At 34.2% G+C, this 14,379-nt stretch overlaps 1 protein-coding gene across 1 annotated transcript; it reads right to left on the reverse strand.

Moving 5' to 3' along the window:
- Positions 1 to 2,383: 2,383 nt before the first annotated feature.
- Positions 2,384 to 7,659, reverse strand: LOC144849526 (dermatan-sulfate epimerase-like protein). The gene is made up of 2 exons (XM_078706460.1): positions 4,287 to 7,659; positions 2,384 to 3,536 (listed from the first exon to the last, which is right to left on the reverse strand). Exons 1-2 carry the CDS (start codon positions 7,612 to 7,614, stop codon positions 3,334 to 3,336), a joined length of 3,531 nt encoding a protein of 1,176 aa, XP_078562586.1. The 5' UTR covers positions 7,615 to 7,659; the 3' UTR covers positions 2,384 to 3,333.
- Positions 7,660 to 14,379: the final 6,720 nt, after the last annotated feature.

The raw sequence follows: 14,379 nt of genomic DNA on the forward strand, positions 1-14,379 counted from the left end.
AAATAATTGATTCAAGATTTGAACTCATTTTGTGTTCTGCTTTCGGCGGTAACAATTCCATTTGACTAACATACTCGTAGGGCCTGTTTCTGCTGCAACTGCACAAAATACGGTATAAAAATATGGTATAAAATACGGTATTTTTAGTACCCGTTTCTGCTAACAATACTTTTTGGGTGGTCATGTTAAAATTCATCCTTTTTACCCAAATTGCCATTCATTTATTTGGTTAATAATTAAAAGTCGCAATAAAGGAAGTTTTACGCCTCACTTTCAACAGCCTAGCCCTAGTGATAGAGATGTTGATAGAGATGTTGTGAGAGCACAGAAAATATCGTAATTCCTCCCCGAGTTATTGTCTTTTGCAATGTTGTACTGCTTTCGCAGGCTCTTCAGCTTTGAGTTTACTTGCTTTGGAGACAAGTCTATTCCGTACTCCTGCTTTTTTTTCTCAGAAATGTCTATAAATGTGGCTGTCCCTTTTATTACCTTTTAGTTGGCCGGACATTTTAGCTCCCCCTCCCTCCCCACACAGATTTATATAGTAAATACTGTTACTTACACCAAGGTGTAGAGTAACCATATAAATTGATAAAAATATACTCCAACCTCAAATGAGATTTTGTTCTTAAGAATTGGTGAATAAACTTGCTGTTGGTTATGTATGAAATAAAAAAGCTGGTCTGCATTTAAAAACAGAAAAATTTACATTATCACACACCAAAGTGTAACCTTGCCTTTTAACGGTTTATGTGATAGTGATAATCAATTTCAGCTTTTTATGTCACATGACAGCAAAACTAGTACTGTCTATGATTGCTGTGGAAAGATGGAAGTGGTCTTTTGATGACAGCAGGTGCGTTATTTACAGCAACCTCCATGCAATTGTTGAAAGTAATTTTCTGCTCAAAAATATCACCCAATACAAATCAGGATATTTCAGGACCCTATCAATGAATGAAAGCTCAAAAGCAAGTCTATGGCCACATAAATTGGTAGTGCTAACGTGTCCTAAATAATTGGTTATCCGCACTTGGCGGATAACCCCTTGTTATTGTCAGGATCTTTTTTTTTTTTCTTTTTTTTTTTTTTCTATGTTCTTCTTTCTTTCCACGAATTTTGTTCGCAGCGTATCTCTATCTTCTGGCCAACATAAGATTGTATAACTTTGTCATAAGATTGACCTATAGCTGTAGATGTGCAGCCAAGCTTTTCGACGATTTCGGAGTTGCGCAGCGTAAGTTACGCGCGATTTTATGAATTTCAATGATTGATCATAGATTAAAAACCAAAAGTCATTTTGTATTGAAACTTGGTGAAAATTTAAGTCATATCAAGCGCAAACTTTCTATGGATTAAAAATGGCAGGTTGCGCAGAATGTTACGCGCGCACGCGCGTTTAAAATTTCAAATTGCGAAAAATTCATTTCTAATCAACTTTCTACGCGTTTCATGTCATTTTGAGAATTTCAAAAATTCCCACGCGTGCGCAATATTTTTACGCGCGCGTGCGCACGTAGGGCAAAAACATGTTTTTTTTGCTTGATTTTTGTTTTTTGAGCCTTTTCTAGTAATTTTACCAACTTTCAAACAATTTCGACTTAAAATCACGTCATACGAGCACGTAGAATTGAACAATTTGCGCGCGTTCTTGATAAACAATTTCAAAAATTTGTCAAAATTATACCTTTTTTTAAACAGTCATAGATTCTAAACTACATGGTCAATTTTATTTTTTTTTACATATTCTGAAAGTAGATGAGTTGTAGATATAGAATCATGCATCCATTTGGCTAACCGGACATTGTGACGTCATCTTATGGCCACTCCAATATCAAATATAGGATTTTTGTCTCTTTCGTCATAGCTCATCACATTTAATAGAGCGCATCTCTACTTATCCATATTCCATTTTCCTCAATTTTGTAATATTGTCTAGGTTAATCAATTATCTTTTGCATGATTAACCATTTTTAAAATTGTGATGACGTCATCATGTTCAAAAGCGTCAATAACTTTGGTCACTTATTTTCACCTATTCTGCACTGTATGTAGTACGTATACAGTATATAGTGTATACCGTATATACTTAGACGTGAAGCAAAATAGAGGGCGCACTAACACTTTTTCAATGGCATAATCGTTTTTCTGCGCGCAATATTCTAACTTATGTCGTGCGCGTGGCTTTTGCGCTGCGGATAACCTAACTCGTCCGTAGTGACGAGTTCAAATCTAGTTTAATTTAGATCATTTTTATGTACTATAATGAGAATAGTCCCAAGGGATACTATACTAAATATGGTGAAATTAGAGGGTGGGATTAAACTCCAATTACATTAACAATTTATTCTCTCCGAATTAAACAGACTAAAATAAGACAGCTAGTTAGTAGTATTAAACAAATTTGTGATACATTATTTTAATATAAAATACAAAACATCTTTTCTCTCAATTTTATTCCAAAATTTTTTGTCAAAAAGAGTATAGAAAATATATAATTTGTGCGTACAAAAAATGTGTCCACTAGTTTTCAGACTTTGAAAAAATGTTCTTGTTATTAAATATGTAGCACACTAGCACTGTACCAACATAGTAATAATAAATGTTACATGATTGATACAGTACTTCATATACAGCAGGCATAGATAAATACCCCATGCATATCTTTGTTTCTAAAAGAATATGAATTATCCATGAGCCTAGCACATATTTCTGATTACTATTGTAAAACTCACCATGGAGAAAAAAGAAATATAGCTTAATTAAGGAATCTACAAGTGTTTAGACCAACAAAAAGAATCTTTTTCCTGGAAAAGTATATCATATAATAATAATCATATACAATTGTTTAAACTTTTTTTATGTTATGAATAGGCATTTAATACATCAACAATTTATACTGTATTATAAAAAGGCTCTATTTGTTGTAACAATTTAATGTTAGATTACTTCAAAAACTAAATAAAAAAAATCTTGCAGGTATTAAGTACAGCCATATACTAAATTTACTTTGCCAATAAACATTAGGGTTTAATTTTACTAGATAGAAATTGTTGTCAAGTCTTAATACAGTATTGAGAAACTTTCAAATATACAAAGAATTCTAGTTCCAGAACATTTTATCAAATGTTTTGGAAAAGTATCGGTGAAGTTGGGTAACACTTATTGTAAAATTACAACTTTAAAGTAAATTACTTTTTTAATGCTTCCCGACATGCATTATTCTCTAGCTAAATTATAAAAATTAATTCACCTTATTTTTCCCACGTACATGTACAATATGCATAGTTTTAACATGTTTTAAATACTGAACCAGGTCACCAAACTTTTGAATTATGAGTTAAATGGTTTATATTTAAATTTATCCATAGTATCATAACATATTTCTTCTATTCTATGAATTTCCTCTGGACTAAGTTCCCTCTGCCATGACACTACACTTTCTTTACGAATAACACCTTCATATTTATTCCGTAGAATGTTACTTCTGGTTGCTTGCTGTAACTGATGAAGCACTTTCGGTGGCATTGGAAAACCTGAAAGTTACAAAGTTATTTACAGCAAAATAAGACATTGGAATGCAAAGGAATACTGTATTTAAATCTTTATATCTGGCTGTATACAATGACATGTTTTTCCAGTCCTGAGTCTTCTATCTTGAGAAATTAAAGTTCCATTTCCTACGTTTTTTTAGATCTAATTTAAGGTCACAAACTACATTTAACGTAAAAATAAATACTATATGGTTCTATTGAGATTACTTTTCATCTTTAAACTGTTAAAAATGTGAAAAATAAGTTGATTCTAATAATTGAAGTGGCCTGCTATAAATCTGAACATGCATTGAGCGCGGAATGATATTTTTTTCTTCTCTAATTCACCCACTTTTCGATCAATCGTGTGAAGCCAAAACAAATGGAAGACTACTTTTCAGCGAAAAATCCTGGGTTCCCCCCAATTTGTATCAACGGAGTCTGGCAAAACAGAAAGACAATGAATGTAGCAACTATACAACGTCAGGCTAGGCCTATAGCGTTCGTACAGAACCATTCACGAGAGGACATTCACCGCGAGCTACTTTTCTCTCTTTTTATCATAATTAAAAATAAACCGTACAAGGAATGGCCTGGTTTAATGTTTTTAAAGTAATATATATATGCATTATTTATATTTACAAAACATCACAAATTGTAGGGAATGTGTCTTTAAATTGTACTATATTGCTATATCTGTCTAAATCTTGTACATTGACCACACACTAAATCTATAAAATATACTCTACTTACCTATAAACTTATAAATATTGTTAGCAGAGTCCTCACTATCAAGCACAAGATCTTCCCATCTAACAACAAGGAAGTTTTCAGTTGGAATTGATGCACTTAGTCTTAGAGTAGCTTGTGTATGAGCTAACCAAACCCAGGCTAATAGTTCATGAGGTGTGGTCTTTTGATCATTCCATGCTGTACGAACCTTTTCATATTCCCATGCATACTGCTTTGCTGGCTGGCATGTTTCATCAGCAAGCTTAAAGAGTTGTTCTAACTGTTCAGGAAAGTTCCACTGATTGTAAAGTGATGACACACCAGAATGTAGAAGGTTAGATATCCATGACCGTGGGTCCCGTATAACATATACAATTTTCACTTGTCCTTTTAAAATGGTGTAAAGCCACGGTAACTTGAGAGACCAACTTCCACTTTTCATGTGAAGTACCGATCTAGCATTTGGAAATTTTTCAATATGGTTTATTAAGTTTTCATCTGTGTACTCTTTGAAATTGATGTCTTCTTCAGTAGAGTCTGATAAAAGTTTCCTTTTTAACAATCTGTTTACAGTTAAATTTTGAGAATTAAAATTATTTTCCAACAATTGCCGAACAGCACGGCGTCCCCGACCTTTGGTTGTATCTTTCATTATGTGATTTTTTGGATTACGTGCTATTGAGCGTACCCATCCCTTCATAAACTGTGTTATTTTAATATCACGTTTTGTCCACTGACAAGCATCAAGTAAAGGATCTATAACAGTTCCATCAGTTGGATTTGGAATGCGTAAAACTTTAGATGGTGCATCCAAAAACATAAAATCATGGTTGTTATAAAATAACCACCCAATCAGCTCTGATCCCGTACCAGGTAAAGATGTTATCATAATTACCGGCATATCAACTTTCTTTTCCGTTTCTGGGGAAATATTCTTTTTTGAATGGCCAACAAAACATGCTGAATCTCCACATATCTTTGTGAATTGAAAAATTGCCAGCAGCCACAGACATCCGACAACTCCCAACAGTAGTTTGAACCGTCGATTATACTTAAGACGAAGACGTCCTTTAACCAAGTACATAAATACACATGCTATGCAGGTGAAAACTAAAGAGAGATTTAGTATGCTAATTATAAAAGTATTATCATCCATTTGTAATAATGGTAACTGATATTGTGTAGCATTCACACCAAAATGAACAGTTTTTCCATTTCTCACCTTAACTGAAGCATATCCTGGGTATCTTAAAAATTTATAGCGAACAGCGGGATCATCATACTTAGTTACTATAGAAGCAGTGTAATCTTTTTTGTTTGTTGTTAAACCTAAATGTACTCCTTCTGAATTTTCTTCAAGAAATCTTAATCTGCGCAACTTAACAGATGGCCCTAAAAGAGCATATGCAATGCGTGTCGTTTGTCGCCTTAATGGGTAGGTAACATTTACAAAATTAGTCTGTCGTTTTTGAAATTCTGAAGGATGAGACTGGTGTTCAATTATGGCTGGTACACTCAAGTCTTCTGAATCAATCCAGAACATTTGCATTTCAGAATCGTCAACTTTAACAATTGCCCCATTTAGTTTTGAACTAGTGCTTCTTTGAAATTCAAAATTAATATTATGAAAGAAAGCAGCAACTTCTTTCAATGGACTGTCTTCTTTTGCTTCTATATGGTCAAGAACTAGTAATACCTCCTCATCCATAAGAAGTAAAACCCTATATACACTAATCAATTTCATTACACGACTATATGAGTTTACTGCTTCACCACTCAAAAGGACCATGCCATTATCAAAATTTGAAGAAATAATTTCACCACCATAACTTGCCATGGAATCCTTTTTCCATTGCAACCATTTTGAGCACTCACCAAGTTGTCCTTCCCAGGGCTGGAAGCATTCACTTGTTGATGATGGACTAAATGATAGTACATTATTTAAGTATGAATACTTTGGACCATAAAGAGCATCGGTTATAAATGGCTTTCCTTTTGGCTCAAATACAAACATGTTTTGGTCTGGATGTTCATGTCCTGGGTTAAAGCTTCGCCAACCTCTTACCCATGATTTATACATTCCACGTTCAACCACATCAAATATTGCTCGACCATGAAGTTTTCCAGATTTAAAACCAACAAATGTATTTGTATGTTTACTAGCAGAAAGAGAACTGTATGTAGCCACACCCCAATCGTTGAACACATGAAGATGTGGCTTGCCATTATTATCTGGAGGTTGAGATTTAATTGTTGCATCATACCATATATATTCTGTGTGTAGAGTACACCAACATTGGGAGTTGGATGGCATAAGCTTTGATTTTGGATCTTTTGATCTATGTTTACGAATTTCTTTTGCTAGCCAGTTACCATGACCATTTCTCATAACAAATGTATCAAGAAAAACTAGTTGACTTTCAGGCCCATAGAACCAGTTACTATTGCTATCTGCAATGCCAATTGTTCTCTGAAAATCAGGTAAAATTGTGTTGTAGTAAAAATCAAAATGAGATTGAATCCAAGGATCTTCTGAATGATCAATCTGAAAGTGTCTCTTTGAAAGGTAGATATATTGTGTTATAGACCGTGAAGTGTAACCCCCATATGCAACTCCTTCATCTAATGACCCATCTACTATATGATTTAGTAACGACATTGTTTTCTCAATCATAATTCTTGCATGTTCTGTCCACATGGCTCCAATTTCATCATGTAAAGCCACAACAAGACTACCATGTAAAAGTGCCAGGTAATTTGTAGCAACATGGTTCTGCAAATAAAAGACTCCCCAAGAACGAAATTTAGAAATCCTGTAAAATTCAGCAGTTTCCTTCTTAATTCGATCCATATATGCCTTCCTTCGTTTATAATCTAGTCTTGGATAAAGAAAGTCAAATGTTGTAACATATCCAGTTAATGAATGGGCAACTGGTACTTCATCAGTTGGTGTTGATATTACTTGCCATTTAGGTAATAATGTCATTACATCCATGTATTCTAATGCAAAATTAAATGCTTCTTTATCAGCTGGGTACAGTATGCAGTACATAGCAAGAGGTGGCAAATTATTTCCATAAATTTCATTCCATTTGCTTCCAAATGTATCATAGTCAGAAGGTGGCATATATTTTTTTTTAGATTCAAGCATGGTTCGAACAGCATCTTTTAAAATGGTAGCAATATGTGAATGAGTTGTAGATGCTTTCTGTTGTAACTGTGAAACATCTTGTGGACTAAAGTATAACATTGGGTGAGTATCAAAACGATCATTATGCGTTGATGATGCTTTTAGATTAATTATCTTAAGCAGAGAAATTAAAAATATAAAAATGTATTGAACATCCATTGTGTTAAATTTCAGCAATAAATAATATGTATATTTTCAGTTTGTCATGTACCTCTTCTCTTCTATAGAATATGCAAGGATTTCTAGAACCATTTGAGTTGATCAGTTCATGCTATACACAGTGGTCATTTGGTTTCAGGTTATTTTCTTTCTACAATAACAATAAAAAATTATATACATGAATGTTAAATGAAAAGGATATTTTCATTACAAGGAGAGTGGGTTGAATCATGTGGATGTTGCTAAGTCAGTAAAACTACTGGGTTGATGCAAGATTTAAATACTATGAAGATAGGACAGCCAACAAGCATAAGCAATTCATTTCTTCAGCTAACTGTCTATGGAACCTCTAGAAGGAAGTTTATCAACAGCAAATCGGTTAAATAACTTAACTAATATTAGTTAGGTTTCGCAACGTTACGAATACGATAACAAAAACGGATACATATTTGTTTTCGTAAGCCAGTAAAAATCTGTTTTATTTTTTATTATTCTATTATTAATAGTTAAATAATAGTAAACAGTTTAAACCCAAACATAAAAGTTATTGAGTCATATACAACCACATTTACATCTCCTACATCACTACTAAACGGTACTTTTTAAAAAAGTATAAATGTAATGTTCCACAACCTAGCCGTCCACATTTTCAAAATGTTCTTAATGGGACTGAAATCTTTGAGATTCTCTAGCACCCAAATCTGTCCAGATAGTTTCACATTATTCATCAAAAACACGTCACTTCTTGCATACAAATAGTTTTGATGGAATGAAATACGTGCTAAATTTAATTAAAAACCCACTCTAATAACACACACATACACGATTTTAAAATCAATACAATACTTTAGAAAATAATTTAAGACGATCGGCACCAGAGATGATCGGGCCCAACAAATAAGACGATCGGGCCCAAATGGGTCACGTTTTATTTTGGGTGCAATAAAACCAACTTTTGGACTTTGATGGTGCCGCTTTTTAAAACAAAATCATACTGGTTTAATTGGGTCTTATTGTGTAGTGCTAATTTGTATGGATTACGGTCGAAGTTCAATAATGGTAATCTGTATGGAACGCCGTGTGCGCTTTGATTTTCGTTGATTTGTAATCTTTGATTGTCATTGTTTGGACAGGTTTTCTTTACCTTGGACCCAAATAACAATCTACATTATTATGTAATTTACTCTCTTTTTTACAGATTGAATGTGATACGTTCTTTTAAATGAAATGGCGAATGAATGATTACTTATTTTAACTGTTCTAAATGATTTATGTCTAATAAAGTCAATGTATATTTTTTTAATATAGTATATCAAAATATATATATATATTTGTTATTGTATATTAATTAGTAAATTAACTAGTAGGCCCACTAGTAGTGTTTGAAATCATAATTTGTTAACCTCTAATTTATTTACAATAACATTATGACAGCAATTTATAAAAATATTGATCAATTTAAAATGAGTTTTACATACTAAAATAAGATGCAAGTGTCGGTACGGTACGGTAATTAATTACGCAAATTTTTGCTAATAAACTCGACTGGCGGCCGGCCAGGAATAGTGCTGTAGAAGGTGCGCGTTCCTCTGGTGTATTCGTCCCCCACGTTGCTTTATTGAAAACACAAACAATGTATTACAATGGAATAACACACCCTATTACTAATAATAAAAACCAAGATTCGATAGTAAATGAGATATAAATATTTGGCAATACCGTACGTAAATTATTAATGCAATACTGTATAAAGATTCGATAGTATGTAAATGAGATATAAAGATTCGATAGTATGTAAATGAGATATAAAGATTCGGCAATACCATACTTAAATTATTAATGCAATACTGTATAAAGATTCGATAGTATATAAATGAGATATAAAGATTCGGCAATACCGTACATAAATTATTAATGCAATATTACTGTATAAAAATTTGATAGTATGTAAATGAGATATAAAATTCGGCAATACCGTACGTAAATTATTAATGCAATTACTGTATAAAGATTCGATAGTATGTAAATGAGAAAGATTCGGCAATACTGTACGTAAATTAATAATGCAATACTGTATAAAGATTCGATAGTAGGCCTATGTAAATGAGCTATAAAGATTCGACAGTACCGTACGTAAATTATTATTGCAATAGTGTATAAAGATTCGATATTATGTAAATGAGATATAAAGATTCGACAGTACCGTAAGTAAATTCTGTATAAAGATTTGATAGTATGTAAACGAGATATAAAGATTCGACAATACTGTACGTAAATTATTAATGTAATACTGTATAAAGATTCGATAATGTAAACAAGATTTCGAAGTTCGAAGTTTCGGCAATACCGTACGTAAATTATTATTGGTTTGACCATACTCCTTTAGCTTTAGCTGTAACTCAATCAACTTGCCATAGACAACGACAATCAAAGATTAAAGCGCACACGGCGGTCCATACAAATGACGATATTAAACTGGCGGCCGCTTTGGTTGGCGGCTGCTTCGACCATACTTCTTTTGTATTTGGCGTACTAATACATTCTCGTGACCATTTTTATAGTTGTGTGAGACTATAGTGATGGATTTTTACTGTAGGCAGGCCTAGATTATTTATTTTACCGTATTGATATTTTTAGACGATGAGTATGTATTATTCTAATTATATATTTCATTTATTTTATTACAGGTCCCGGAGGAGTGCTTTTCAAAATTATTGTTACTTTAAAAATATGGTTGTTTATAATTATAATACTTAGTATCATTATTGTTAATCATTTTAATACGATTTACAAATGGTCATTTTGAAATACCTGTAAAATAAATTTTTTTTAACAATTTAATTATTAATATTATTGATAACAATTGATTGACCAAATAAAAAATATACACACGGAAAAAAAGTAATCAAGCTCCTAAGCCTATCACTTAAAATATATTATTATAAATTACATAGCCTATGTAAATACGTGAACGTGATTGGTTGAAACTGCATCACATGACTACCGCTGCGAGGATCGTAAATCGTATATCCTCGAGAACGATGATATTGATTATCGTGTCCCTGTCATTAATCATATAAATTCTCGAGTTCGATGATATTGACTGTGTAATTTTCGCGTGGCAACACTCGCGTTATTGTTAAACAAAAGTCATCTACTGGATCTCGAACTCGCGCCGCGATGGAATTGTCACTCCATCACAAGACAACACTTCATGCGCTGCGCCACGGAACTTGCTTGAAGAAATTAATCAACTAAACTATTTAAACTATGCATATATAGCGCCCTCATTTGTTATTAGTCCTCCCTAGATGTGATGAAAGACCATTTGTGATTGGTTAATACTCACAGTAGTAACTGGTACGCGTGCGACGCACTGAACATTCGGTGATTCGGCTCGAAGGAAGAAGACGAATTATTATTTATTCGGCCTATTATGATAATATTATTATTATTAATGTAGGTTTATTGATGGAAATTCTTCTGTTATTATTTAAACGACCTAGGCTAGTGAATATTTTATTGCCAAGGAACCATTTAGTAATTATTTATCTATATATTATTCTTCGCAAGGTAAGGTGTCTTAGGCAGCTTGTTTACTGTTTACATACAATACAAAAAGGAGGCCTAGCCTAGGCTAGCCTAGCTTCACCCGACCCAGCAGACTTGTTCTTGGCTATGTAATATAACAGATATCGCCTTTTATATCGGTAAAATATAAGATTTAACATCCCCTCGGGATGATATTATGTTCTCGGGGAATTATATATATCCCTCAGCTGCCGCTTCGGGATATATATATTCCCTCGAACATAATATCATTCCCTCGGGGATGTCAAATCTTATATTTCACCTCTAAGCAGTCAATAAGTTGATACCCTTCCAAATTCAGTTAAGTTGTTTAAAACGTATCTGAAAAATGCATTGTAAAACATAATGGTATGGTAATCTACGATGGTGTACATCCAACTTTTAAAATGGCTAAATACCATGTAAAATGTGTGTTTTATCACTATTTTTTTAAGGTAAATGAAATCAAAAAGATTTATTATGTATTACAGTAGAATCCCCATAAATTATACACTTCGATAAGGGTTCCCGTTTACACTGGAAGTACCGGTATGGTGTACCCTAAATTGAGGTGTCAGACGAAGGGGATTCTGCTGTAATTTTGTTTCTTTTCAATTTCAATTTTTTCGTTTCTTTCGTATTTATATGGTGTTGGTTTTTTTGTAATATAGTATCACGAACTTGTGTAAAAACAATCAATGTTGATTGAACGAGTTGTGCTGTACATCAGTCTCGTGTCTAAATAAAGTTTATATATATATAATATCTGTATAATAAACGATGGAAATGTATATTGCCCCAATACAAAATAGCGCGACTGCAATAAAACGCAATCAATTTCATACGTGACGGATATCACATCAACATTATAGCTCTAGCTCTTGCATATTATTATTAGTGCAACAGATATCATCGTAAACCATATTTAGTTACTAGTAGGCTAGGCCTCTAACTACCTAGGCCTAGTACTCTAGTCTGGCTAGTGATAAATATAGTAGACATAGCCTACCTGTCCTGGACCTCTAATAATAGACTGGGCCTAGCTAGGCTAAGCCTAGAGTTTATCTAGGCCTAGCCTAGCTGTACTTTGAGCTATTATAGGCTAGACCCATCCTAGGCCTATACTAGTCTAGAGGGCCTACTAGGCTAGCCTAGGGTCTAGGCCTGATCTCCCTAGTTAGTAGTAGGCCTAGGCCCCCTCTAGATCCGCCTAGCCTAAGGCCTAGGCCTAGTAGCAGTGGGACAGTTAGTAGTAGCAATTAGTAGTAGGCTAGCCAGCTAGGCCTAGCCTCTAGGCTATTTTAAATTTACAGCAAGGAAAACATTTATTAAGGATAGAAATGTTGTCATGTTGTAAATGATATGGTATTTTAACTAAATATTAGCCTAGGGTAGCTAATGTAAATGTTTAAAGAAACAATTTTTCAACCTGTCAGTGTCACGTCACACACCGCCGGCGAAGAGGCAGCACTGCAGCAGCAGTTTGTTTAAATATAATATATTATTTTTGTAATGGTGTGTATAAAGTGAGTTGTCGTCCCATCCCCCAAAGGAGAGCTGAGGTCACAATATATTTAATTTGTTGCTTGGTTGATATAGGCCAACTCATCAGCCTAGCTCCCTCCGGTGCGCCGCGTTGCAACAGTTTTTTAAACAAAGAAAATAATAATACCGCCACAGTAGCAAGTTCACAACTACGGGACGCCGTTTGGGACATTGTCGACAAAATACAATTATGTGTGACACCGGTCCTACTAAACGCCACCAGATACCTACTAGAGCAATAAATCCTACCACCAGAGAGCTTAGGCTAATTGATTATTAAAGGTATATTTTGTATTGTCTCACACTAGGCATTATTCGTACATAAGATAGCGAATGATTTGCTTTGGTAGTGGAAGCGAACTTAACTTTGATAAGACATTTCGGCCAAACTGGTCGCGAATAAACAACCTGGAGAGATGTTTCAAAGACCGGGGAGTATCGTTCATTGTAATCAGGTGTGATCTTAAAGGCTTTTGCAGCTTCTCGAATGTTGCCATTGCTGTCATAAAGACAAACAATATCTGATCCTTCAATAACAACACTCGCTGTCTCTGATATGTATGGCAAACCAATCATAAGTGGTAGGAGGGTAAATGGGTCATCTCGACTAAAACTTAATGTCCAGACGGCTCCGTTGTTAATCAGAATCCTCAATTTCTCGCTACACATGCTGTCCATGGCTTCCAAATCGTTATTGAAGAATCTTTGCAACTTCAGCAAGACGTATTCCATCGGTGTTTCTCCACTTTCTGTCTGCGCATTTTGGGTTCGCTCCATTTGAACCATTCCGAATTGCACATTGCACTGTGACACGCGCTCATCATTTCCGATCTGTGTTGGTACGCGCGCGTTTTACTAGAATGCGGGTCAAATTGTAATTTTGCAGTAATCAACAGGAAGGTACTACTGCCCAACCTCGCCGCCACCGTTGGCGAATTCGTGTGCCGTGGCTTCGAAGGATCTGGCGATGGGCACGCAAGCATCGACGGCGAAACAGCAGAACTATCCCGGATGCTGAAGCAGACAACCAATAGTGGTTTTTTTTTAAACTTTCATGATATTTGTATTTTAAAATGTGAATTAAACAAGATTTCATAGCAAAACGAGTTTTAAGTATTATTGTTCACACGACACACAAGAAGCTGCAAATAATTCCAAAATCAAAAGCTTAACATTTCTGTTTAAAAACTCATAATAGCATGGTATGTAACATCATACCCCCCATACAAAAAATACACTTTTTCCTCAACGTAAACAAACACCTATTCGACACAACAGTCTACTGTAATTTTGTAGCCAGCGACTCCAAATAACCTCGGCCCTCGCAATATCTTGTTTCTGAAAACAATACTATGCGGGGATCGAGGTTCTGGTACATGCACATGGTATACCAATTATTTATTCGACCCAACTCCCCACCCTTAAACTCACTTTGAAACGAACGCGATACCCAAATATACTATATATATAAACTATCAATTATAGCAAGGAACTTGTTGATTGCACTTTTGTCCATTAATTTATGAAAAAATTGTTTTGTCGAAGTTGATAATGTAAGCTATTCACATTAAATTAATAGGATAGTTTTATGTTAATATTATCAATTTCTCGCTACACATGCTGTCCATGGCTTCCAAATCATTATTGAAA

This window comes from Antedon bifida, chromosome 8 (genome assembly GCF_963402885.1).
Source record: "Antedon bifida chromosome 8, ecAntBifi1.1, whole genome shotgun sequence".
NCBI classification, from domain to species: Eukaryota; Metazoa; Echinodermata; class Crinoidea; order Comatulida; family Antedonidae; genus Antedon; species Antedon bifida.

Coding starts and splice junctions, on each gene's coding strand:
- LOC144849526 (XM_078706460.1), bottom strand. CDS start 7,614: ATGGATGTTCAATACATTTTTATATTTTTAATTTCTCTGCTTAAGATA. Junction 3,537..4,286: donor CAATATTTATAAGTTTATAG/GTAAGTAGAGTA, acceptor TGTAACTTTCAG/GTTTTCCAATGCCACCGAAA.